The following is a 27,221-nucleotide window of genomic DNA, read 5'->3' as shown; positions in this document are numbered from 1 at the left end:
ATATGCTATTTTATCTATTATCCACATAGGCTTGGGCTCCCTCTGGAGCTTTCCAAGAGGTAAATGCCCATTTCACTTGATATTCCTTCTCTCCTCCATCAGCCTGAAGAGGGGTATCTCCATCTTCAGAGCAGTTCCCTTATCTGACCAGAATATACTATCTTCTCATTTCTCCCTGTGCCTCATTCGTCTTAACTCGTCTTATTCCTTCTCATTTTAATCTCCCTCTATCAAGGGGCTGATTCCCTGCTGCCTATAGAAATAACCAGGTCTTCCTCTAGTCTTAAAAAAAAATAAATAACCCTTTCACGACCCTACTTAGTCCCACTTCCTTTATTTTCACCTACTTCACAAGCTCTTGTAATGTAACTTCTCACCTCATCAGCAACTAAAACTGCTGTTTTTAAAGACATCAGTGATCTTTTAATCAACAATCCAAAGGTCTTTGTTCAATTCTTATCCTTCTTAATGTGACTATATCATTTCATATAGCTGACTTTACCTAGATACCCTCCTCTTTCAGTTTTTGTTATCCTCTTAATATCTTCTCAGTCCTTTTTCTCGGTCATTATTAATATACTGTTGTTGTCTACCTTGGAGAGCACCTCAAGGAACTGTCCTGGGACCTCTTTCTTTCTCTCTCAACACTATCTTTATGACTTCATCAGTTCCCACAGGTTCAATAATTATTTCTCTAGCAATGATATCAAATCTAATTACCTAGACCTAGTTACTCCCCTGGACTCCACATGATCAAATACTTAGATAGCTAGTGACCCAGTGGAAAGAATTTAGTGTTTCGAGTCAGGAGGATATGAATTCAAATCCTGCCTCAGATACTTGCTTGGCTATGTGATCCTGAACAAATCACTCAACCCCTCTGTCTCAGTTTCCTGATCTGTAAAAGGGGGATGATAATAGTGAAATAACATATGTAAAGTATTTTGTGGACCTTAAAGTGACAAATAAATGAGAGATATTATTAGACATCTCCACCTGGACTGGCATCTCAAATTCAACATGTCCAAAACAAAACTATCTTTCTTCCCCAACTGACCCCTCTTCCATATATTTCCTTATTCCTGTAAAGAGCAACAAAATACGTCTGGCTAATCAGCTTTGTGAACTCTGAATAAGCCGCACTTCATCGGTACCCCGTCGTCACACATATCCAATCAGTTGTCAACTCTTGTTGAGTTTTCCTCTGCAACATCTCTGGCATATGCCCCCTTTTCTCTACTCGCACTATTACCTTAGTTCAATCCCTCATCAGCTCTCCCCTAGACTACTGCAACGGCCTTCTAACTCATCTTCTTGCCACAAGTCCATCCTCTTTCCAATCCATCCTCTACGTATCTGTCAGAGTGATTTTCCTAAAGCGCAGATCTGACCATGTCATTTTCCTGCTCAAGAAGCTCCAGCCACTTCCTCTTACCTCTCAAGTACAAACTCATCCATTTGGCATTTAAAGCCTTTCATGATCTGGCTGCAAATGATGTTTCAATGCTTATTATACACAATTCTCCTTGATACACAATCTAGAGTCCAGCCAAACTGACCTCCTTCCTTCTTGTTTCTCACACACAAGACAATCTATTTGCTTTTGCACAGACTGCCCTGCCCCCATGCCTAGAATGCACTTCCTCCTTCCTTCTGGCTCTTAGAAGAGTTTCCTTCAAAGTAGCTCTCAAATGCTTCATCCTCCATGCAGTTTGATTTCCCCGTGGCTCCTAGTGCCTCTCTTTACCAAGAGAAGTGTCTTGTATTAATTTTGTATAAAGCTGTGTGTCTATGTTGGCTTATCTGTTTTTTGTTTTGTTTTGTTTTTGTGGGGCAATGAAGGTTAAGTGACTTGCCCAGGGTCACACAGCTAGTAAGTGCAAGTGTCTGAAGCCGGATTTGAACTCAGGTCCTCCTGAATTCAGGGCCGGTGCTTTATCTACTGCACCACCTAGCTGCCCCCTATGTTGGCTTATCTGATAGAATGTAAACCACATGAAGGTAGGGATGGTTTTGTTTTTGTCTTGTTATTTTGTTTTCAATTTGCAAAGTGCTGGCACATAGCAAGCCCTTAAAAAAATTTTTTTTGATTGTTGCTGATGAAGAAATTCAGGGAAAAGGCAATCCTGTTGCCTCTGGCCAGGACTTCCTTCCATACCCTACTCTGCTTTTCTCTCTTAGACTTCCTCTTCTCCTCTTTTCTTCACTGTCTTGGACCCCTTTCTTATTTCTCCTTTGTTTCCCTTTTTCTCCCTATACTTCCTCCCCCACACCTTTCCTCTCCTCCTAATCACTTGTTTTGGACTACCTTCATTTCTCCTAGGCTTCCCTGTCCAGAAAACAGAAGCACAGAATTTGAGAGACCTCAGTGGCCACCTAGTACAAACTATACACAAGAGGAATCCCTACTGCAACATACCAGACAAGAGCCCCATGAGGTTAGTAAATCAGGCATTATTACTCCCGTGACAGATAAATATAATGAGGTTGAAAGAGGGTAAAGAAGGTGGGTAACTTGTCATAGGTCACATACCTAGTGAATGCCAGAGGAAAGAGTTGGCTTCAGATGGTCTGATGGCCGATGACTCTACTAAGACCCCGTGGAGCATTGTGACTTTGAGCTAGAGAGCAGGTAGAAACTTTGGGGTCAGAGGATAGGGTAAGAGGGACATTCTGCTTTCCTGTTCTTTAGCATGGTCTCCAAGAACTTGAAATGAAAAGTAATGAAACCTAACTATTCTGACAGGTGAGTTCCACATTCCCAGGCCTGAGCACAGATACATAGTCCATGACTACAGAGAGCTCCCTGTTCTGAGATAAGCTACATGAAAGCCCTAAGAATACATAATGAAATCTATAGGACTAAAGTGGGCACATGAGAACTGAAAGGCTGTGGGAAACTTTTTGTGTTTTTTTGTGGTGTTTTTTGTTGTTGTTTTTTTGGTGAGGCAATTGGGGTTAAGTGACTTGCCCAGGGTCACACAGCTAATAAGTATTAAGTGTCTAAGGCTGGATTTGAACTCGGGTCCTCCTGAATCCAGGGCCAGTGCTCTATCCACTGTGCCACCTAGCTGCCCCCAGGGAAACTTTTTAGAGCCAAGGAGTTTTGTGCCAGTAACAGAAATCCTGTGATTGCTTTCCCCAGTGTGTCATACAGAAAGAAGAGGAACTCTATTTTCTTGTCTTATTCTTCCCTCTGGAGTTACAATGAAAATGATTCTTTTAACCAGTATAAAATCCCTTTGTCCTATAAGGGCAAAGGGAAAGCCAAGATAGCAGGGCAAGTAACCCCTCCTAGACTGACAATGTATTGCCTTGTCCATCCCCATCTGATAGCAAATGGTTTCCTGTCAGAGTAAGCCATAAAACTCATGTGGGGCAGAATATTAAGAGAGATTATCTGCTTTCAAGAGAATCAGGTTGGCTCCTGACAGAAAGGGCTTGGGTTAGTTGAAAACTATTGCTCCAATGAAAGATTATTAGGGTCAAATCAACTGGAAACAGGGAGATTCAAGGAACAAGTAGAAGGAGTCAGAAGGGCAAGATGCTTTATAGGTATAGGTTCCTGTCTGGCATGAGAGTTAAGTCTATAGATTCATGTAAATATTTCTATATCAAGGGTTAGGGAAAAAAGAAAGTGTACATACACACACACACACACACACACACACGTACCCCTTTTGAGGGTAATGGGGAAGGAAATTCAGTCCTAAACCTTGAATTTTATTTAAAGATACTTATCTCTAACTGTAGCTAGTGGATTGAGTGGATAGAGTGCTGCCCTGGAATCAGAAAGACCTGAGTTCATATTCAGCCTCATACAGGTAATAGCTGTGTGACCCTGGGCAAGTCACTTAACCCTGTTTACCTCAGTTTTCTTATCTGTAAAGTGAACTGAAGAAAGAAATGGCATATCATTCCAGTATCTTTGCCAAGAAAACCCCAAATGGGGTCATGAAGAGTTAGACAAGACTGAAATGACTCAACAATAACAACATCTCTAACCCTACATCTTGAGAAATACTTCCAGTCATTTTGGGCAAAAGAGTCTTGTGGAAGGGGGAGAAAATCAATAATAATCTGTTCCATGTTTATAGCATTGTAATTGCAATGTACTTTTCAGACATAATCCCTATGTTAATGGATCTTTACAAAAGCCTGGTAAGGCAAGCAGAGATATGCTCATATTTCACAGATAAGGGAAGTGAAAAGGGAAAATGTTGCCTAACAACATTGCCTGGCTATCACAGAACTTTAAGGTTTGCAAACCACATTATGAAAGAGGCAGTACCAATGTTATTGTTCCCCTACTACAGATGAGTAAACTGAGGTTTAGAGGAAGAGGAGGGTACTTGTCTAGAATCACACAATTAGTTAGTGGCAAAGGTGGGGCTCAAAACCCAGGCCATCTTGCCTACAAGTCTGCTGCTCTTTCCACTGTCAACATATGCATGTAAGTTTATTTTAAAATAAACTTTCCTGACTTTTATCATACATTGAACAGTATAAGAAAGAAGGTGTTAAGGGCAAAGAAGAGATCAAATCAAAGTGCTTTGGGAAAATTTAAGGAGGATGAAAGAGAATACTTACAAATGAGGAAAAACTTTCATGAAGGAAGGAAGAGAAACACTTCAATAAGTAGAGATAAGCATCTTTAAGTGAAACTCTGGGTTAGCCTGGAGGTAGCTAAGGGAAGGCATGTCATTGGAAGTGTACTCCAGGTATGGGGATGGCACAGGGTGGGCCAAAAGTCACAAAGGCGTCTGATGCTTTAATAACTTTTTTAAAATTATTTTTTCTTTCTTTTTCACCATTTACGAGATTTAATTTTTCAGATGCAACGCAAATTCATTTCCTATCTATACTGTTTGTGGTGCTATGGTACTGTGAATTAGAAACAAAAAATAAAGAAGTTATTACATCTTCGTGACTTTTGGTCCACCCTGTATAATGCGCAGAAGATAGCATGATGAGGCCAGCAATAGAAAAATCTATGAATTGGCTGGAGTGTAGAATGTGTGAAAAGTAATGATGTGAAACAAAGCTGAATAGGCAGGTGGAAGCTAGACTGGGATGGCCCTTAAATGCCTTGCAGGTGAAGGACTTTGTCCTTTATCCTGGAGAGAGGCAGTGAAGGTTTTTGAACAGGGGAGTGACATGGCTAGATTTCTGTACTTCGATAATTATTTCAATGGTTTGGAAGAAGCTGGGAGCAGGGAGACTAATTAGAAGACTGTTACAACAGAACAAAAGGGAGGGGATATGGGTTTAAACTAGGACAGTGGCATGCTGAAAATAAAGAAAGAACAGATTTGAAAGAAATTGTTAGTGAAGAGAGACTTGATGATTTTTGACAGTTAGAAAATAGTAAGAAAGAGAAGAGTAAAAGATGCTTTTGAGATTTTTGAATTTAGGAGGATGGTGGTACCACCAACTAAATGAAGATAAGTTGGGAAGAAGGGTAGGTTTTGGGAACAGGTCATGAGTTCACTTTTAGGCAGGTAGGACTTCAGGTATTGGTGAGACATCTGTTTGGAGATATCGTATCAGTGAGTTAGGGATAGGGATGTAGAACTCAGGGTTGGAAATAGAGAGTTGGAAGTCATCTGCAAGGAGATGATATTTGAGTGAGAAATAGGCCAAGTGGCCAAGATTCATAAGCGAGAGCACTTAAAGCATATAAAGAATTAAGGAAGATTTTGTTGTAGACAAGGAAAAAATGGAGAAGTAATGGTGATGAAAACAAAACTCCCAAGCACCCATTCATAAAACACTTTTAGAACATGGTTCAGGTTTCAGATCAAGAAAAAGTATATTGTGGAGATAATATGGAGTTAGAAGTTAGCAGAATGGGGACAGGCATTCAAAGGTAGAGCACAGTGTTCTATTAAAATGGTGAGGACTGTAAAGGGTGGAAAGTGATGCCAGAACTTAAGTGAAAGATAGAGAGAATAAGGACAAGATCAAAGCACTAGGGATTATAATGAGGGCCAAAGAACAGATTAAGAAAATTAGGCATTAAGAGAGAGAGATGGGTAAAATAGGAGAATTTCAAGTAAAGTAGTCTGGTAAGGGTAAAGCCTAAGGCATATGACCTTGCCAATAGAAGGCTGAGGTAGAGAGAACAAAGAGGTCACTTGATTTAAGAAGGCAGGAGAGATTAGGTTTGTTTTGCTTGACCTCAGAGGGAAGAACAAGAAGCAACAGATGCAGGTTACACAGAGGCAGGTATTAATTTCATATAAAGAAAAACTTCCTAACGATCTGAACTTTCCTATAAGTGGAATGGACTACCTTAGGAGATGATCAGTTCCCCATTTGTAATAGAAAGGATTGCTGCCTAGGCATAAGCTAGATCAGGGGTTCATAACCTGGAGTCTGAAAACTGGTTTTAAAAAAATCTTTTGCGGATGGTATTTCCACATATTTGGTTTCCTTCCCAATCCTATGTATTTTATTTTATGCATTTAAAAGCACTAGTCTCAGAAGGAATCCACAGGTTTTACTGGAAAAGGATCTATGACACAAAAAAAGTTAAGAATGCCTGAGCTAGAGGATGTCTCTGAGTACCATACAGTTTAAACCCAGTGTTCTTTCCATGACATCATCCCTCACCACATTTTTGTTGCAGAAACCATTGTTTGCCTCAGAGGAGTTTCTGGCCAAGGCCATCAGTATCTGTGCTGAACAGGCCGTGCACTTTTCTGAGGTGCACACACATTCTCCCCAGGTCCCTGTCTCTTGTTCTGGTTCCCTGTGGTGCTAGGGAAGTATGGTGGCAGCTGGGGACTTTGCAATCTGGCACACAGCTTAGAATCTCGCTCTTCTTGATGGACAAGAAAGAGGGGAAATTGGACTGAGACTGAAATATTTTTCTAGTTAATTTGTACAATAACCGAGTCCAAAGAATTTCCTTCTCCTCATCCCGCTTCCCTGTGCAGCTGGAGCTAGAGGTGCGGTTGAGATGCCGATTTTAGACACAGTTAGCGAGGCATTGCCAACGTGATTATGGCAGGAGCAGCAGGCCCCAGGTGTTCACTAACCCCTATCTTGTTTATCATACCTGCCTCATTTCTTTTGTCCAAAAGGAAAACACACGCACACACGCATATGCACACAGACACATGTGTGCACACCCCCTTGGAAAATGAAGGGGAAGCTCAGTCAAGTGATAAAGGCAGGCATACGGCTCCCTTGGGGCTGTCCTCTTCCTTCCTGTCTCCACTCAGGCTTTTCCCTTGGGATGTCAAGATAATTGAAATTTCCTCACCCACTGGGGCCCTCTGTTTTGAGGCAAGTCTTCCTTCTCTGCTCCAAGATCCTCAATCTGTCTTGTTTTTGACGGCTCTTGAGATTTTCTTTTATATGTATTTAATAAGAAAATTAATTCCCTGTGCTAGGCTTAGAACCATTTGGGAAGCATTCATTTGGAGCGCCTCCCTTGGCACTTTATCCCTTTGCTCAGAGCTGTAGTGTGGCCAGGGCTCGTTGGAGCCTGATTATCCTAGGACTGAGGATTCTGCCCTTTGGTTGGTTGATAGGAAATTAGAAAAAGAAAAATACCTGGAAGGAGTGGGGAGGGTGCCTGGCACGGTGAATGGTTGTTAAATGTTCTCTATGCTGAATTATGTGTCCAAGCCTCAAAAGGGCAGTGACAGCAATAGGAAAGGCCTCAGGGAGCCAGGAATCAGGAAAATTTAGTTCCTTCTTGAATTACATTTGTCCTCTAGTACTTAGAATAATCAGAAGATCACAGAATTAGAAGTAAAAGGAATCTTTTGGACATCATCTAGTCCAATTCCTGCACTTTATAGATGAGGAAGTTAAGGTCCAGAGAGGGAGACTAACTCCCCTAAGGAGGCTGAGACTAGGAAACCAGCTTTGATGACTCTGAAGTCATTGCTCTTTCTACTTTACCCCGCTGCCTTTCTATCTTTTTACTGACAAGATCAACTTTTGTTAAGTGCCCAGGTCACCTGCTCTTAGAAGATGTTTGTTGCTCCCATCATTAGGCCTGCCCGAGGTCTTAGAAAGCTTGTTAGCAGACACCCTGTACATGACGCCTCCAATACACCGGTAGCCTTTGCTCTTCCATGTTGGTGGACTTGTCTGTGCTTTCCCACTCAGGGCTGAGTGTCGTATTCGATTCAATCTGCAAAAGCAAGGAGACACTATGTCATGACAAGAGCTGGTGAAACCTATCAGCTGCTGCTGTGATAAATATAAAAAGGAAGACACATTGATTACAGACCATCTTGAAGAGCTAACAGGGCCAAACAGGAGAAAATTTAGGTAACTGAACAAGTCTACTGACATGTGGGATGAGAAACAGACTTTTCGATAGTGACCTCTGGAGGGAGGGCTCTATGTCAGCAACAACGAGAACAACACAACTCACATGTCTATAAAGCTCTGAGGTTTGCTTCATAACCACCCTGTGAAGTAGAGTGTTTACTTATTATCCCTATTTTGTAGATCTGAAAACTGAGGCTTACAGAAGGGAAAGACCAGGTATGTGGTATCAAGCTAGACAGGCTCCAGGCCAAGAAATCTCCTTTTCTCCCTCTCTCTTTAATTAAGAAAAATTAGTTTGTCAAATTGTCCTGAAACAGATGAAAATGTCAGAAAACCAAGCAAAGAGAGGATATTACAACTCCATAGTGGCTGGGGAGGGGTGGAGGAAACAAGGATTGATTAAGTGTCTACTACTATGTGTCAGGCATGGTACCAAGGGCTTCACAGATATGTGATCCTCCCAATAACCACAAAGCCCATTTTACAGATGTCTAGGGTCACACAGCTAGTAAGTTTCTGAGGTCAAATTTAAACTTGGGTTTTCCTGAGTCCAGGCCCTGCACTCTACCCACTGCCACTGCCCAGATGCCTAGGTATCTAGGCAATACCAAAAAAAAAAAAGACATTTACAGAATAATATTTATTTCTAATGGTACAAATGCAGCTCATAGAATCCTTTTAGTGGCAAGGAGTAGTGCTGTGATATTTGTAAAAGAGGTCATGTTATGTCTACCTTTTCCCTCCAGCCTCTCTACTTGACCTCTATGGCTCTTTTCTCCTATCCAAAGTCTAAGGGGAAAAATGAACAGCCTGGACTTCTAAAGAGAGAAGTAAAGAATATATTGATAAGGCTCAAAGAGGCATTTATTTATTTTTTATATTTTTTCCATAAAAGTATTTTATTATTTTCCAGTTACATGTAGAGATAGTTTTCAACATTTGTTTTTATAAGATTTCTAGTTTCAAAATTTTCTCCCTCCCTCCACCCCCTCCCCAAGACAACAAGTAATCTGATATAGGTTATATATGTACAATCACATTAAACATATTTCTGCATTAGTCATGCTGGTCTCAATAAGGTCCGCTCCAGAGTTGTGCCCATATAAGGAAGTATAAGGTCCACTCCTGAGTCATGCCCATACAAGGAAGAGGGGTAGGAATACTGCATTCCGATTAGCTAGTTTTTGCACGTAGATTGTAACCCCACCAGTAATGAAAAAGGGGAAGGTCCATTCGTGTTAGGGACTAGGGTATAAAACAGGGCCTGCGAGCCCCCTTTCTGGGCACCCACTAGCTGCACACTAGGGTGCCTCCTCATGAGAAGAAAATAAAGCCTCTGTCACCTCGAAGAAGAAGAAGAAGAAGAAGAAGAAGAAGAAGAAGAAGAAGAAGAAGAAGAAGAAGAAGAAGAAGAAGAAGAGCAAAAAGGAAAAAACTCAAAAAAGAAAAACAGCAACAACAAAAACAACAGATAAATAGTATGTTTCAGTCTGCATCTAGATTCCACAGTTCTTTTTTTTTCCCCCTGGAATTGGAGTGCCTTTTCCATCATGAGTCCTCTGGAACTATCTCGTACCATTGTATTGCTGAGAAGAATCAAGTCTATCACAGTTGATAAACACATAATGGGGTTTTTTGTTTGTTTTCTTTTTGTGGGGCAATGAGGGTTAAGTGACTTGCCCACGGTCACACAGCTAGTAAGTGTCAAGTGTCTGAGACCGGATTTGAACTCAGGTCCTCCTGAATCCAGGGTGGGTGCTCAATCCACTGCGCCACCTAGGCAACATTTACCCCAACACATAATGTTATTGATACTGTATACAATGTTCTCCTGGTTCTGCTCATCTCAGCATCAATTCATGTAAGTCCTTCCAGGTTTCTCTGAAATCTGCCTGTACATTGTTTCTTACAGCACAAGAGTATTCCATTACATTCATATACCACAACTTATTTAGCCATTCCCCAGTTGATGGGCAACCGCTCGATTTCCAATTCCTTGGAAGAGGCATTTATTTGAATAATTATGAAGAAATAACATTGCAATGGTGGAATTTCAAACATCAATGAACTGGTAAGAGGTATATATTTGGAAGTAAAGGCCTTGCTTCTGCCTTTCAATTTCTGTCTATCTGTTAAGGTCAATATTGGGTCCTGGGAAGCTGCCCTGAAGGAAAGAAGGACCCCATAGGCCATTCCTGAGTAGGAAAAGGCCATGTTCCTGTGGAAATGGGACAAGGCTCCAGAAGGAGAAAACTGTGGCCAGAAGGCCTTCCAGTACTGATTAGAGAAATGCAAATTAAAACTGCTCTGAGGTACCACCTCACACCTATCCAATTGGCTAATATGACAAAAAAGGAAAATAATAAATGATGAAGAAGATGTAGGAAAATCAGACACTAATATACTGCTGGTGGAGCTGTGAACTGATCCAACCATTCTGGAGAGCAATTTGGGACCATGCCCAAAAGACTTTAAAACTGTGCATACCCTTTTACCCAGCAATACCACTACTAGGTGTGTATCCTAAAGAGATCAGTAAAAAAAAGGAAAAGGACCCACATGTACAAAATTATTTATAGCAGCTCTCTTTGTGGTGGCAAAGCATTGGAAATCAAGGGAATGCCCATCAACTGGGGAATGGCTGAACAAGTTGTGGTATATGAATGTAATGGAACACTATTGTGCAATAAGAAATGATGAACAGGCAAATTTCAGAAAAATCTAGAAAGACTTAAGTGAACTGATGCTGAGTGAAGTGAGCAGAACCAGGAGAACTTTGTACACATTAACAGCAACATAATGTGATGATCAGCTGTGATAGACTTAGCTCTTCTCAGCAATACAATAATCCAAGACAATTCCAAAGGACTCAGGATAGAAAATGCTCTCCACATACAGAAAAAAGAACTGTGGAACCTGAATGCAGATTGAACCATACTATTTCTACTTTTTTTTTTCTTTCTTGAGGTTTTTCCCTTGTATTCTCATTCTTCTTTCACAACATGACTAATGTGGAAATATGTTTAATATGATTGTACATATTTAACCTATATCAGATTGCCTGCTGCCTTGTGGAAAGGCTAGGGAAAAAATCTAGAGCTCAAAATCTTACAAAAATGAATGTTGAAAAAAAATAAAATACTAATAAGACTGAAAAAAAGAAAAGATAGCTTTCCATGCCTAGCTCAGGTTGTTGCCAAATATTTTTGCCTATAGGCTCAAACTACCTCTGTGAAGAAAGGTCCGGTGTGGCCAAGAATGGCACTTTCCATCTTAAGAGTTCTTCCAGAAGCAGTTCTGTCAGCTGGGAAAGGCCTTGTATTCCCTGGCCTAAGCTGGGCTACCTGGCTCATTTTCTCTGAGGGGGAACCTCATACCAGCTCCCACATGATACATGTGCCTCCAGTCTACAAATACGGGACTTTCCTGAGGTATGTCTGTGGCTGCTTCCTTCTACCACCTCACTCTCCTCTCCCTTCTTTAAATGCGCTGCCAGCTTCTCAGGCCCTCAGCGAACTAAATTAACAGCAACATTAACCTCCCCCTCCTGGGAGCAGCTCCACTGCTATTACTCTTTCATATCAGTATTCTATTGTTGCCATATCATTATCATCTCATGAGGAAGCTACTGACGCTGAGTACTCTATGGTGAATCTCCTTGTTCTTGCTTCTTTCTCTTCCCTCTTTTTCTTTTCTAAATGTATCTACACTCTTTTCATCATCTCTAATTTATCTTCTCTACATTTCTTCTCCTTTTACTTTCTGACCTCTCCATTTGTGCTGTTCATCTTCCCTTTCTTCTATGTCCCTCTTGTCCTGGATCTTGCCCTTCTCTTAGCCTACTTTCTCTCTTCCAGTCTCTTTCCTTCCCCTGTTCGGTTTTTTTCCTCTTCCTTATCTAGTTTAGTGATTTTCCCTCTACCCTTTCTCTGTGAAGCCCATAGGGTCTTTTTGTTCCTTGGGGATTTAATCCATTCGGTTTTGGAAATCTCGGCCTGGAGGCCTTGACTGTGAGCACAAGCTCACAAGCCTGGACGGCCTCTCCATCTAGGATGCACTTGTCCTGCTTCACATTTTCTTCTCATCTACCCTAGCATTGTTCCTCCTTTTGTTCCCTCGGCCCACTTCCCTAACCCTGTCCCTCCCTCAGGCTTGCTACCTGGTTCTTTGGGAAACCTAATCAAATCAATACTGCAATCTTTATTAGAAAGGGCATGTTAATTAACTCCCCCTTAGCTCAACTCACCATCTCTGTGATCCCAAAGCAAAATACCCTTCCCTGGCTACCAGTCCCCATCATGGTTTGTCACTCTTTATGTCTGTCTCTCTGTCTCATTCATTCACATACACAACATACCGCACTAGGCCAGTCAGCTAAAGTACCTTCCCAAGCTGAAGACAGGTTGGCGAGCTTCTGCTTGTTTGAAGCAAGTTATTAGGCCAAATGTGGCATTTTTGGAGTCAGGCCAGGAAAAGCGCTTCAGATAGACAAGAAAACAGGGGGAGTAAAGGAACAAGAGCAAGGAGGGGTTCTAGGGAGAGAAGGAAGACAAGAGAAATACGGGATAGAAGAAGTCATCAAAAAACTCAAGATGGAACATTCTACAGGACTGGCCTTGGACCCCACAGCCTAGGGTACTTCCTGGTTATGGCAAGAAGAACACAGCATCTACCTTCAATTTCAAAAGGTGAAGGATGACTCCAAGCGTTCACAGCTTCTCAGTGAGTAGCTGGTTACACTTGAATTTTCCTAGCCCTTTTGGAGGCTATCATTATTTCAGGCCTGCCCTCCTCTACTGCAGATACCTGGATCCCTAGCCTCCCTTGGGGGATCAGCTCCAATTATGTACTCCCTACTACGTAAATCCAAATGGCTTCTGCTTTTCTTCTAACACCTACCTCTTTCTTGACCTCTTCAATCCCTAGTCTATCAGTTAACAAAAAGGTAGATAATATTCTTTAATTCTGATAGTTATGGTAGTAACATTTACCAGTAAACTACCTCCTTCAGAGGGCAGTGAGGTGGCGCAGTGGAGCACTGGGCCTGGAGTCAGGAAGACCTGAGTTCTAATCCAGTTTTAAACACTTATTAGCTGTAGCTGAGCAAGTCACTTAACTGTGTTCTGCCTTAGTTTCCTCATCTGTCAAATGAGCTGGAGAGGGAAATGGCAAATCCCTCCAGTATTTTTGTCAAAAAAAACCCCAAATGGGGTCACGAAGAGTCAGACGCAACTGAAATGACTCAACAACAAACCTTTTTAAACTACCAGAGCATAAGGAAAGGATATTAGTGATAAAAAATGACTCCTCTTTTTATAGTGCTTTAAGTTGTGCATAACTCTTTTCCCTACCCTGTAAGGTAGTTAATAAAAATATAATTTTACAGAGAAGAAAATGCAGGCTTACAGAGCTGAAGTGAATTGCCCAGCATCACATAGCTAGTGTCAGAAACAGGATTTGAACTCAGGTGTCTTCATTTCAAGACAAGTATTCCTTCTCCATTCATTTCCCATTCAGCTTCACAACTTTGGACTTCTGTACCAGGACCCAGGGACCTGGCAAGATCACTTCAGCCCTGAAGCTCATACCTCCTCAGTCCCCTCTGCTCATGAGGCCCTTGCTTCTGATTGGGGGAGCTCCAGCCCAGGCCAGCCACGTTTGCACTTCTCACATGGCTGCATTCCTCTAGCCTTCTCCATCATGCCCAGGGCCTGGTACCTTCCCTCCCTTCTTTCCCCTTTTCAGCTTCCTTTTGTGTGTTGCTGTCTCCCATTAGATTTTAAGCTCCTCAAGGAGAGGGGCTATCTTTCTATTTTGTATTTGTATTTCCAGTGTTTAACACAGTTAAGTATTAAACATAGTAAATGCAGTGTTCAGAGAGAGGAAAGACTGTCAAGGCTTCAGGTGGACAAGAAATGCCTTACCTGAAGGAAGCAGGAACTGAGCTAAGCTTAGACAGACAGGTAGGATTTAAGTAAGCAGAAAGCATGGGGATGGGACTTCTCCCCTGGCCATCTTAGGCCAAAGGAATCTTACTTCTTACAATTCCTGCTGTCACAGAACATATACAAAAGAGACAGAATTACAACATATAAGAATTATACAAGGAAAAGTATAATGAGGACAATGGGAAGATTCAGTCAAAATACTCTGAAAATTTGAGAGAGAGGACTTTCATTCGAAGGACTCAGGCAAGGTTTCATGGAGAAAGTGATGGAAGCTGATTTTCAAAAGTATAGAAAAATTTTAATAGACAGAGATATGGGAAGAGCATATTCTAGGCATAAGGGCAGGAATGCATAAATGAAATCAAGGGTGGCAGGGCAAGATCAGGGAACAGTTAACAGTGCAGTCTGATGGAAATTTAGAATAAATGAAGAGAAGTGGAAAGAAATAAGGCTGGAAAGGTAGGCTGGAACCATAGGGACCTTGAAAGCTGAGGATTATTTATTTAATCCAGGAAGCCTTAGATAACAGTGTTGGCCACAACTTCCAGGTCTGTGACTAACAGAAAAACAATTTACATGTGAATGGGGTTTTATGTTATATAACACTTTCATATTATTCAATTCTCTTGTCACCCCAGTGAGCTAGGAAGGGGAGGATTATAGTTGCTATTTTATAGATGATGAAATTAAGGTTTAAATTGGGAAAGTGACTTTCTCAAGGTCACATGGTTAGCAAGGAAAAGAGCTAAAATCTAAACCCAGGCCTCTTGACTTCTATGTCAGTATAATAACAAATAATATCCTACATTTATATAGTGCTTTAAAGTTGGCAAAGTGATTTACAAATACTATCTCATTTGATCATCTCACAACCCTCTGGCATAGGTACTGAAGAAACAAGTCATTTGTCCAGAGTCACAGTAAGTGTCTCAGGCAGCATCTGAACTTAGGGTCTTCCTGACTCCAGGTCTACTTAGCTATTCACCTTATATTTTCATTATGGGGAGGGAAGGGAAAGGGATGCTGACACAATTCTAGATTTAGCTAAGTATTTTAAAGTTGGAAGGGCCCAAAGAGATTATCTAATTCAATCCTCTTATTTGACAAAGGAATAGTATTTAGGTATGCTTATAGTAAGAAAGTGAGCACTTGCTTTCCTGTTCTCCGCTGCCATTTCCATGCCGGAACATCCCCATTTCCATCTGTATCCCAGAACAACTTGCCCCATGAGGGACTCTCCACTCCTGGCTGGCCCTATTAAAGGGCTGGTAGGTGACAGTGCCACTGAGCCAAAAATGAACAGCTCTTGTTTTAGGTGGGAGAGGGAAGAGATTGTATTGGGGTGTCCTCACCATATCAGACCCACTCAGGAACAGTTATCTTCCACATTTAGTACTAATTCCAGTGGGAATGTACTTATGCAAATTAAAGCTCTAATTCGATATTAGTTCAGACTATGCTTATAATGCTATTACTGCAAAGAATATCAACAGGACAGTGCTGAAAAATCTGTGTAAATTAAAGCCTGGTAGTCAGTCTATCAGCAGAATGCAATCCCTGTACGAATTACCTTTAAATGAAGATGTGTTTGAGAGAATAAGAGCATGTAATTGTTATATTTATTGGTAGCAAGACAGGCAGACTCACTTAACTTGCTGTTGTCCCTGGCTATCAACTCAGCTGCCCAACTCCCCAGAAGCTGCTGAGTATGTTGAAATTGTGCAATGTGAGGGGTAACTTCAGGACAGGATGTCCCGGATAGCCTGGGCCCTGCTAGCTCCTCTCCTTCAGCTGGTGCTCAGTTTAGACCAAGGTCAAGGTATCATATGAGAGAAGAGCTCAAGGGCTTGGGTGTGGCCCTGCAAGATAGCAAAGCAAGCTTAGTGTGGAGAATGCATTCTAATAAGGAACTGATTCAACTGATTCAAGAACAATAGCTATTCCCTAGTGGATAAATGGTCAATGAACCTGGGCAAAGGAATGGGTAATTTTCAAAAGAAGAAATCTTAAGCTATCAACAACTAAATTTTTAAATCACAAATAATCAGAAAAATGAAAAAAAAAAAGCAACTCAGAGGCTCTACAACACACACATCAAACTGGCAAAAGTGACCCCCAAAAATGGAACTGATAATTGCTGGAAAAGCTTCAGGAAAATAGGTACAATAAGCAAATAGGCACTGCTGGTGGAGCTGATAAGTGGTCCAAGCCAGTCTGGAAAGTAATCTGGAGCCATGCCCCAAAAGGCACAAAACTACACATACCTTCTGACTTACCATAACTAAGCACTTATCTCAGAGATCTAACAAAGTGCAAAAGAACCCACAGGTACAAAAATATTTATAATAGCTTTTTCTTGTTTGTTTGTTATGGCAAAGAACTGGAAACTAAGAGTCACCCACCTATTGGGGAATGTTAAAGACCTATAGATAAGGGAAGAATTTATGGCCAAACAAAAGATAGAGAGGATCACAGGATGTAAAATGGATAACTTTGATTATATGAAATCAAAAAGCTTTTGCACAAATAAAACTAATGGAGGCAAAATTAGAAGGAAAATGAGAAACTGGGGGAAATTTTTTTACACAAAGTTTTTTACAACTTGTTTCTCAAATATATAGGGAACTGAGATGAATTTATAAAAATAAGAGCCATTCCCCAGCTCTTGGTCAAAGGACACAAACAGGCAATTTTCATCTTATATTAATAGACACATGAAAAAATGCTTTAAATCACTACAGATTAGAGAAATGCAAATTAAAACAACTCTGAGTTACTACCCCACATCTATCAGACAGGTTAACATGAAAGAAAAGGAAAATGACAAATGCTGGAGGGGATGTAGGAAAACTGTGACACTAATGCATTGTTGGTGGAGTTGAGAACTAATCTAAAAATTCTGGAGAACAATTTGGAACTATGTCCATAGGGCATATACAACTGCAAGGCCTTTGACTCAACAATACTACTGTATCTGTAGCCCAAAGAGATTTTTTAAAGGGGGTGGGGAGAGAAAAAAGGGTCTGTTATGGGCCCAGAGCACCCCAGAAGTTCTCTGGAGGTACATCAAAGAACCTTCTCCTAGAGAAACTAATCCAAAGGACAGACACACCTAAAGAGATAAATGGAACCAGATTGCAGCAGAGCTCCGGGACCCCCCCCACCCTTTATTCTAGTCTCCATCAACCCTGAGGAGAGAAGATTAGGTGTGGCTGCTGCCTTTGTATCCTGTTGAGAGATGGCTTGAGAGATCTGCAGACACCTCTTACCCAATTCCTCCAGCCACCACCAGTGGGGGATGGTCCTCCCTCACTAAGGGAACTTTCCACAGTCAGATGGTCACCCCCACCAGTCCTCTATAAAAGTACCTGCCTGTCTCCTGCTCGAGGAGATTGTTATCTCGAAGCCACGCTCTGTGCCATGCCTTTCTCCCCATGAGAAGAAGTCCAACAATTTCTCTCTTGGTTTCCCTTCCCTTCCCCTGCACCCCCCGACCCATGACAGGTCTATTTGGACAAAAATATTTTTTAGCATAGCAGCTCTTTTTGTGATTTCAAAGAATTGGAAATGAGGGGATGCCCATCAGTTGGGGAATGGCTGAACAAGTTGTGGTACAGGATTGCGATGGAATACTATTGTGATATAAGAAATGATGAGCAGGGTGGTTTCAGAAAAACCTGGGAACTCTTAAATGAAGTGATGCAAAATTGAAGGGAGCAGAACCAGGAGAATATTGTACACAGTTATAGCAATACTGTAAGGATGATCAACTGTGAGAGACTTAGTTACTCTGATTAAGACAATGATCCAAGACTATTCCAAAGGACCCATGATGAAAAATGTTATCTAGTTTCAACTGAAAGTAAAGACTGGGAGACAATATACAGTGAAAAGCAAGTGTGAGGAGAGGAAGTAGAATCACCAACAGTAAATGGCTTTCTCAAGGAGTTTATCCAGAAAGGGTGGGAGGGGTGGTAGGATTAGGTGAGGGTTTCTGTTTGTTTGTTTGGGGAGGGGTGTGTGTTTGTTTTTAAAGAATGGAGGAAACAAGGGTATGTTTATAGGCCAACTGGAAGGAGCTAAGAGACAGGGAGAGACTGAAGATAAAAGTGGAAATGAAAGAGCAGGCAACTTGCTAGAGAAGTTAGGAAGGGACTAGTATAACTTGTAAAAGGGTTTGCCCTGGTAAGGAGAAGGAATTGCTTTTTCATCTAAAACTAAAGTGAAGGAGGAAATGGTGGAGTAAGATGTCTGGCTGATATGGAATGGGACTTCAATTCAATTTTGATGAAATATGAGATGACATCCTCGATTGAGACCAGGAGTGAGTGAGTGCTGTAAGAGGTTTGAGGTTTGAAGTAGCCACTGTGGCAAGTGGGATAGTGAATCAATTAGGGAAGAACAGAATGTATGCCTTGCTGCTATAAGGGCCCAATTGAGATTAGATAAACTGAGGAAGAATGAAATGAGTAGAACTAGGAGAATAAGTTATATAATAACAACACTAAAAACAAACAACTTTGAAAGCTGTAAGAACTATGATCAATACAATGACTATTCAAGATAACAGAGGATTGGTGATGAAACATATTATCCACCATCTGACAGAAAATTTATAGAGCAGCATGAGACATATATGTAAATTGCATCCTGAATATATCAACACGTATTTATATATAACTAATGAGAGAATTTGTTTTACATGATTATGAATATTTCTTTTTCTTTTTTGATGGGGTACAGGAAGTAGGGAGAAAAGAGTTCTGTTAATTTAAAAAATTTTAGAAATCAAAGAGGTAGAAGGTTCTGTAGATATAGAATATTGTATGCACTTTCATTTAGGTCATTATATTGTTAGCTTTACTTAACTGTTTTATTTTGTGGTAAAAAAAACTTTCAAAGAATCAGGAAATATTTGTAATGCAAAAACAAAACCAGAGAGACACTAGCTTAAGTTTTTAGTGGGCTCAATCAGTATGGTTTTGTGATTTCTGGTAGAGGGAGGGAAGAAAGGAAGAAGGGAGAGAGGGAGAGAGGGAGGGAGATGACGGAAGTAATAAGGAATATTTCTTACAAAGTAAGATCAACAATAAGACAAAGATGGAAAGGAATCAAGAGCGGAAGATGGTGTAAAGTTGAATTGGTTCACCAAGGGGTCAACATAAGGAGGGAAAGAGAGTAAAGCCAGTGCAGGAGTGATGGTCTGGAAAAAAATTGAGGGGTGGAGGGAATGGAGGTCATTATGAAAATAAAGAATAAGGTTAAGGGGTTGTAAGACAGAGATGGAATGATAAAAGATAATTCTTCAGAAAAGGCATTTTGGAGTTCATGAACACAGAAGTAGAATAGTTGTGGGTGGTGGCATGGTCAAGGATATAATCATCTCTTTATGTAGTGGAAGTGGATTGGAAGAATATATCATGGGGACTGTGTAGATTAAGAAACTGGGAAATTAGGGTATTTGAAGGGGGGGAGGAGAGAGGGAGGTTTCCTAATATGAGAGCAAGAATTGGGGAGAAGAGAGACTGAGTCAGACACTAAACTCATTGAGAAAAGAAGAATATTCAATAGGTAATAGCTACTTGGATCTGGATTAGGTAATAAATGTGTATATCATGAACATTGGAGAAGAAGAAGTTGCTTAGTGAAGGTGGTTGAAGAAGAACTTGGAAGTAGCCGTGAGGAACATGGAATATTCAGAATTTATCTCAAGGACCAGTGAGTCACTGGGTAAGATAGAAAGTGCAGCAAGCACTGGAAAAGGAGGACAGCAAAGGGTTATTGTCAGGAGGGAGCCATGTCTCAGAGGGGACCAAAAAATGGAAGGAGATTTAAGATGAAAGGAAATTAGTTCATTATGGAGTAGGCATTCTACAAGGTCGAGTAGAAAGGATAAGACAGATCTGGACTGGGACATGGGAAAGGGAAGGTTGATGTGGGTAGGTCTGTAGAAGAGACAGGATGAAGTTCATGACTATGGAGGTTCAGAGTCACTGGGACGGGGTAAGCATAAGGGAATCGACGTATGCTAACCATGGAGCAGTGAAGAAAAACAGAGTAGGAGTGGTTGGAGAGAAGCTCATTGGAAGAGGCATGAGATTAGTCTGTTTGAAGTCTTCCTTGGAGTTCAGCTTCCTGGAAAACAGAGATGTATACTGTGAGACCTAAGGAGGCCTGCCTCACAGCAGGCAAGAGCAGGCAAAGGTATGGGATCCCAGTTAGGAGGCCAAGCCTTAGGGAAGGCCTTTGGAAGACAGGAGATTAAAGACGCTGAAGGGGACACCCAAGGTGGAGAAAGTCCTTGGGCAGGACCCTCTTGCGGTGGGAATTGGGCAGCACCTTCCACCAACTGTGGCAGAGGGGAATATGGAGGAAGCTGATATAATCACTGGGGGGGAATGGGGGAAGGGAAGGAGAGAAGGCACTTTCTTTATAAAAGAAGTGCTATGTAAGAAGGTTGATAATGCAGGAAGGGGTGAAATTGCAAAAGGTCTTATAAACCAAAGAGAGTTACATTTGATCCTACAGTTAACAGGGAGTCACTGAAGCTTGTTGTGCAGGGAGCTGCACGGTTAGCTTGTACTTTAATAAAATTATTCTGGAGGTTTTGTGGAAGATGGATTAGAGAAGTCAGAGATTTGAGGCAGGGAGACCATCATGAGGCTACTGTAATTGTCTCCAGGCAGAAACTGATGAGGGACTGAACTAGGATGACAGCTGTATGAGTTTAGGTAAATGAGAGAGATTTGATGATAAATAAATTGTAAGATTTGACAACTGATCAAATGTGTAGAGTAAGTAAGGCACTGAAGATAACACTGTAGTTACTAAAGTGCTAGAAGGACAGTGATGGCATCAGCAGTAACAATAAAGTTTGGAAAAGGTATGATACCTGGGGCTGTTGTTAATAAAACTGTTTTCAGCAAGTTGAGTTTGAGACACTTGCTGTTTGAAGTGTCCAAGAGGGAGATGGTGACAGATGCAGCAGGCCAGGAGAATATTCAGATTCATAAAAGTGCAATTCAAAAATGGCTATTTAGGAGAACTATGTGGCAGGTTGTAGGATGAACCTGATCACTGGTAAGTAAGGTTGTTGGGCTGTAGCTGTCTACTTTATTGAACAATGTGAAGGGATTAGTGGCAAGAAAGGCATGAATGGGGCAGAAAGAAGGTATGCTTTCAGGAGATAGTTCATCCTCAACAAAGAAAACTTAAATATAAGAAATGGAAAAGGATGAATAGAGTGACCAAGGGGAAGAAACAGAAGCTTGAAAGTGAGGGTCAGGATTTTTCAGTTCAGAAAGGCAAAGATGAAAAGTCTAAGTCATGAATAAGGCTGGGGTGGGGGGTGATGAAATGACTATACTACAAGAGGGAAGCCTTTATCTCCAAAAGAATACAAACTTGGAACTACTAAAGGTAAATCCTTCTTTACCAGAGAGGAGGATACAAGCTGGTGTACATAGTTAAAAAAACACTAGATGTGAATTCAGATAGAACATCTGGGTTCAAATCCCAGTTCTCAAATACTGCTTATATGACCTTGGGCAAGTCACTTATTCCCTGTGGTCCTCAATTTCCTCATTCATCAAAAAAAGGGATCTGAATTAATCTTAATGGTGCTTACAGTTCTGAATTCTATAATTGTGTAAGGAATGACTGTACACAGGCTGGGAAGAGAATGGTTGAATCAGGAGCCCTGGGTCCTAGTCCCTACTGGGATGTTTAAGGAAGAAATTTCTGAACTCACCTTACAAACTGTGCTTCATTCTACAGAGGGAATGTGTGTGTGTGTGTGTGTGTGTGTGTCTGGCAATTGGGGTTAAGTAACTTGCCCAGGGTCACACACCTAGTAAGTGTCACATATCTGGGGCAGCTAGGTGACGCAGTGGATAGAGCACCGGCCCTGAAGTCAGGAGGACCTGAGTTCAAATCCGGCCTCAGACACTTAACACTTACTAGCTGTGTGACCCTAGGCAAGTCAATTGACCCCAATTTCCTCACCCAAAAAAAAAAAATAATAATAATAAAGTGTCACGTGTATGAGGCCAGATTTGAACTCAGGTCCTCCTGAATCCAGGGCTGGTGCTTTATCCACTGCACCACCTAGCTGCCCTCTACAGAGGGAATATTAATGCTGTCTATTTCAAATCACTTCTATTTCCCCCAGCTCTCTAAGACTTGGTGGCATGAGCTCAGACACAGCAGCTTTTAGGCATTTTTCCCAACAGTCATGAAACCTTCCTGGTTTCCTGGTTCACCCAAGGCCCTAGAAGTGGGACTGATTCTTCTGAAGGTGCTCAGTGTGGGGAGAAGGGAGGAACTGCTGCTCTGTGCTTGGATAGCGCTTTTGTGCTCTCTATTTGTCTGCAACAGCAGCTTTTTCTTTTTTTTTTTCGGGGGAGGGGGGCGGTAGGGGGAAGGAATTATCTGCAGATCATCAGACACCTGCACTTAGGGTTTAACTGAAGCTGGGGGTCCCCTGGTCTGCAATTTGGGGGATAGCACTTCATTAAAGCGGCCCCAAGGTGGTCACCAGCACAGAATGCCCTCTTGGCTTACTCAGCCTCTGGTCAGGCTGCCCAGAATGCTGAACTCAGCTCCACCTGCTATCGATGCGATTATTTACAAACTGTCATAAAGGCAGCAGCACTGCCAGGCACACTGGAAACCCCAGGCCATCAAACTGAAGGTTGCAATCACTGCAGCTTTTACATCCAAGCTCACATGCCACCCACTGCCGCTCTGCTCAGGGTGCAGCTCCCCTTCTGAGCTTTTGAGGATCCTTTAAGGTCTTTCTGCAGAGTAGGAGCCTGGGCTTTGGACCCTTCCAGTGTGCTACCCCTGCCCCCACACCCACCCACTCCTCCCAATGCACTCTGCTCAGTCTAGCCACTCCTCTCAGCCTCGATTTCTCTATCTGGAAGGTGGGGATAATTCTTGCCAGCTAGTGACCTCCATGGGATCATTTCAAAGATAATGTTTGCAAAGTGCATAGAGCTGCTCCCGGGAACAAAAGCTGCTCTGTCAGTACAAAATATGACTACTTACAATGTAATCAAAAGCAGTATGAGCAAATGTTGCCGAAAGTACTTAACCTACTTTTCCTTAATTAAAATTCAAGTATACAAACACAAATCTTGGAAGGAACAAGCTCCATCCAGAGGGCTTCCCAGGAGCCTGAAGCCAACTACCCACAACAGAGTAAGGGGTGTGAAGAGACACAAACCACCAGGGCTCCCTCAGTGGCCTGGATGGACCAGATGATTGCTGGGTTCCTATGAACTAGGATTCAGGGACCTGGAAGTCTTCTTACTTTATGACCTGAAACCATTTTATTCGGCCTTTCTACCTGTTCCATGCTCAGTGGGGAGATGGAAGAAGACTGCTGGACACATGCCTTGGTCCCCGAGGGAGGGGTTGTGGTTGAGGAGTATCCCTTTTGGAGAAAAAGTATGTCACCAGGGATACTGCCAAGCTTCTAGCCTGGACTCCTGTCCTATGGCTCTCTAGTGTTTAGTAGGACATTTAAAAAACACACATGACTGATCTAGCAAGCTAGTCCTGGAGGCATTTATTCTCATCTTTCTGGGAAACACCAAATGTCACTTTCCATGATCTAGTGATGAATCTAGTCTCTGCTTCTGCAATGGGAAGGGGTTCTTAGTAGGCAAGGCTAGATTAGAGATGGGCATCTATTTGGCACAAACCAGAATCTGCTCAAGCCAGGGGAGGTCAGATCCCACTGCAACCCTCTCCAAGGATGGTCTGGCTGACTTCTTTCCATGAATTTGGCTGCATCCTATGTGGCTGGGTCATTAGCTGAGGGCTTAGAAAACTTTGAACTAAATGAAGATTTTGTCATTACTAATAGGCAATGTGGTGTATAGAAAGTGAGGAACTTTAAGTTAGGTAGGCCTGAGTCTACATGCTGGTTCTGATACATCTTAAGTATGTGAACATGGCCAAATATCTGTCTAAAATACTGCTTCCTGTGAGATGGAAGAATGGTGATGTTTTAAAACAATATAACTGAGATTATTCTTTTTTTTTGTTTTTGGTGGGGCAATTGGGGTTAAGTAACTTGCCCAGGGTCACACAGCCAGTAAGTGTTAAGTGTCTGAGGCCAGATCCAAACTCAGGTCCTCCTGAATCCAGGGCCAGTGCTCTATCTATCCACTGCGCCACCCAGCTGCCCCACTTGGGGGGGGGGGGACACGGGGCAATGAGGGTTAAGTGACTTGCCCAGGGTCATACAACTAGGAAGTGTCAAGTGTCTGAGGCTGGATTTGAACACAGGTCCTCCTGAATCCAGGGCCAGTGCTTTATCCACTGCACCACCTAGCTGCCCCCAAGATTATTCTTATTGTGAACTATCATTGTTGTCCTTTTCCATGGGATGTGACCTGTGGTTTTGATACCAGAGGCAGGGTGTGAAACACTGAAAAAAGGAAGGAGAACCAAATACCTTTTGGCCAGGGTAGAGAAAGAGGAGGAAGGAAGTCCTAAAGGAAGAGATGCTAGTAAAGTGCCTGAGGCTGGGGGAATATCCCACTTCCATTCTATTACAGAGTTCAAAAGAGGAGCCAAATACAAGTTATGCCAGCTTCCCTACTCATCATTTTGGAAGCAAACTGGGAATTAGAAAACCCATAGAAGTGACTTAGAAAAAGCTACATCTCTAAGACACTCAGCTCTGTCTCCTCAAAATGCATTCCTAACTAATGACTCACTTGTTTAATTTAGCAGATCAACAATTACTGAACTGTGTGCTGCATTGCCTGACACCTGAAGACTAACATGCTTTCAGATGCCGTACTACATGCCCCAACTAAGGGAAATGGACCTCGACAGGGAACTTTCTCTCCTTAGCTTCTTCCACATGGCTCCTGTCCGACCATGAACAGCAAAGTCAGCTTGCTGAAACTGAGAGCTCATATAGGATGCCAAGCTTAGTGCTTCTGGGCTATGCTGCTCCAAAGAACAGAACTCCTTGTTCAGCCCACCCCAGTTGCCAGGTCAAGTGGTGGCTCAGGCTGCCTTCCAAGACTCATGCAGTTCTTATTGCAACAATAAGTGGAAGGAACATTGGTAGGGGTTTCAGAAACGATAGCCAGCTGGAGGAGGTGTTCAGGGCTTTTGAAAGGTCTCTGGTTAAATACAGAAGAATCTGGCACCACTCTTTTTTTCAATTGTCTTCTACTATCTCTTCTATATACAATACACTTGAGTTAACCTGGGCTACTCTCAGTCCTTCCTCGGCTGCTTCTGAATTTCTTAGCTTTTATTTTTCTACACCTAGTATGGTCTCCCTTACTCCCCTTCGTCTGTTGGATTTCTAACTAGCCAACTCAAAGGTCACGGCCTTGAGGATGCTCTTCCCTGAGCTCTTTCTGTCACTGATAACCTTCTATCTCAGACGTCATATGGCACTCTGTTCTGCATCTCTCATCACATATTACTGTGTATCATAGTTATCTGTGTCTTATTCCACTTCTAGACTGTAAACTACACAGGGACAGGGTTTGTATCTCCTCTCTTGCTGCACAGCACCATGCTTTGCTCAAAAGAGGCCATTCATAAATGTTTGTTCATTACTACTGAATGAATGAGAGAAAGGCAATAGGGCCAATAGCAGCAATGATCTTAGTGTCTTTCGAGCTGCCTTATAACCCACTCCACCACAAGCCCCTTGAGTCTTTTGGCCACAATACAGTATGACTTTTTCCAGTGTGTCAGATGCTGGGACAAGTGGGGAGAACATTGGGAACTCTACGTAATGCATACTGACCTGCCTAAAGCATTTGATACTCTTAACAGGCCTAGCTTTTGGCAGGGAAATTGAGGTGGCACATGGCAGAGCTCATTAAGAGGTGAGCAAAGTGGGAGGTAGAGAGCTGGCATACAGTCAAGCTGAAACTAGATGGTTTGGGGGAGGGAGCAAGGGCAGAAGGCCAAGCCCTGAACCCAGCAGCTCAAGCCACAAACAAGTCCATTTACATGGGGTGGCAGAGCACTTAGAAGGTTTCCTAAATAATGAGTGAAGCCCAGGATAGTTGAATTCGCTCTGTATTCACCCCTCTGAATTAGGACTGAAGTCAGTGGTAGCTTCTTTGACATTAATACTGGGAGCTCCACAGACATACATTTCTCCTTCATGTCCAGAAGATCTTTAAGCAAAAGTGTCCTGGGTAAGGAACAGCAGGGAGGCCAGTATCATTGGACCATAGACTATGTGGAGGGTTGTGTAAGGTATTAGAAGACTGGGGGGGGAGTAGGGCACAAATTATGGAAGGCCCTGAATGCCAAATAGGATTTTATATCTAATCCTGGTGTAGGGAGCCATTGGAATTTACTGAATGGAGAGGGGGGTGACAGGGTCAGACTGAGTTTTAAATTCACTCTGATAGCTAACTGGAGAATGAACTGGAGTGGGGAGAAACCAGTGGCAAGAAGACTACATAGTAGGCTCTTGAAAGAATCCAGGTATGAAGTGATAAGGGCCTGCACCAGTGTGGTTGCAGTGTCAGGAGAGAAAAGGTGTATACAAGAGATGTTACATAGGTAGAATCAACAGGCCTAGGAAATAGTATGGCTATGTGGGGGGGGGGGGGTCAGAGAGTGAGGAGTTAAAGGAGATCTGGAGAGATTGTGGCACCCTCCCTAGACAGGAATTGGGAAATTATGAAGAGGGGAGGGGTTTTTTGGGGAAAAAATTAGTTCAGGACTTTTTTTTTTTTAGTTTAAAATGTCTAAGGGGGGCAGCTAGGTGGCGCAGTGGATAAAGCACCGGCCCTGGATTCAGGTGTACCTGAGTTCAAATCCGGCCTCAGACACTTACTAGCTGTGTGACCCTGGGCAAGTCACTTAAACCCCCATTGCCCTGCTAAAATTAAAAAAAAAAAATGTCTAAGGGATATCCAGCTGGAAATGTCCAATAGCCAGTTGGAGATGTGAGACTGGAGGGCTGCAAAGATG

The 27,221-nt window shown here is 42.2% G+C and overlaps 1 protein-coding gene across 4 annotated transcripts in view; it reads right to left on the bottom strand.

Moving 5' to 3' along the window:
* ZC3H3 (zinc finger CCCH-type containing 3) overlaps positions 1-27,221 on the bottom strand; it is a 589,081-nt gene that overhangs the window by 223,625 nt on the left and 338,235 nt on the right. For all 4 annotated transcript variants that reach the window (XM_043966879.1, XM_043966869.1, XM_043966895.1 and 1 more), the window contains exon 5: positions 7,977-8,152. In XM_043966879.1, the coding sequence (XP_043822814.1) occupies positions 7,977-8,152 (176 nt within the window). The remainder of the gene's footprint in view (positions 1-7,976; positions 8,153-27,221) is intronic.

Source organism: Dromiciops gliroides, chromosome 1 (assembly GCF_019393635.1).
Source record: "Dromiciops gliroides isolate mDroGli1 chromosome 1, mDroGli1.pri, whole genome shotgun sequence".
Taxonomy (NCBI): Eukaryota; Metazoa; Chordata; class Mammalia; order Microbiotheria; family Microbiotheriidae; genus Dromiciops; species Dromiciops gliroides.
The sequence above is the reverse complement of the archived record's forward strand: the minus strand, read 5'-3'. Positions and strand labels throughout refer to the sequence as shown.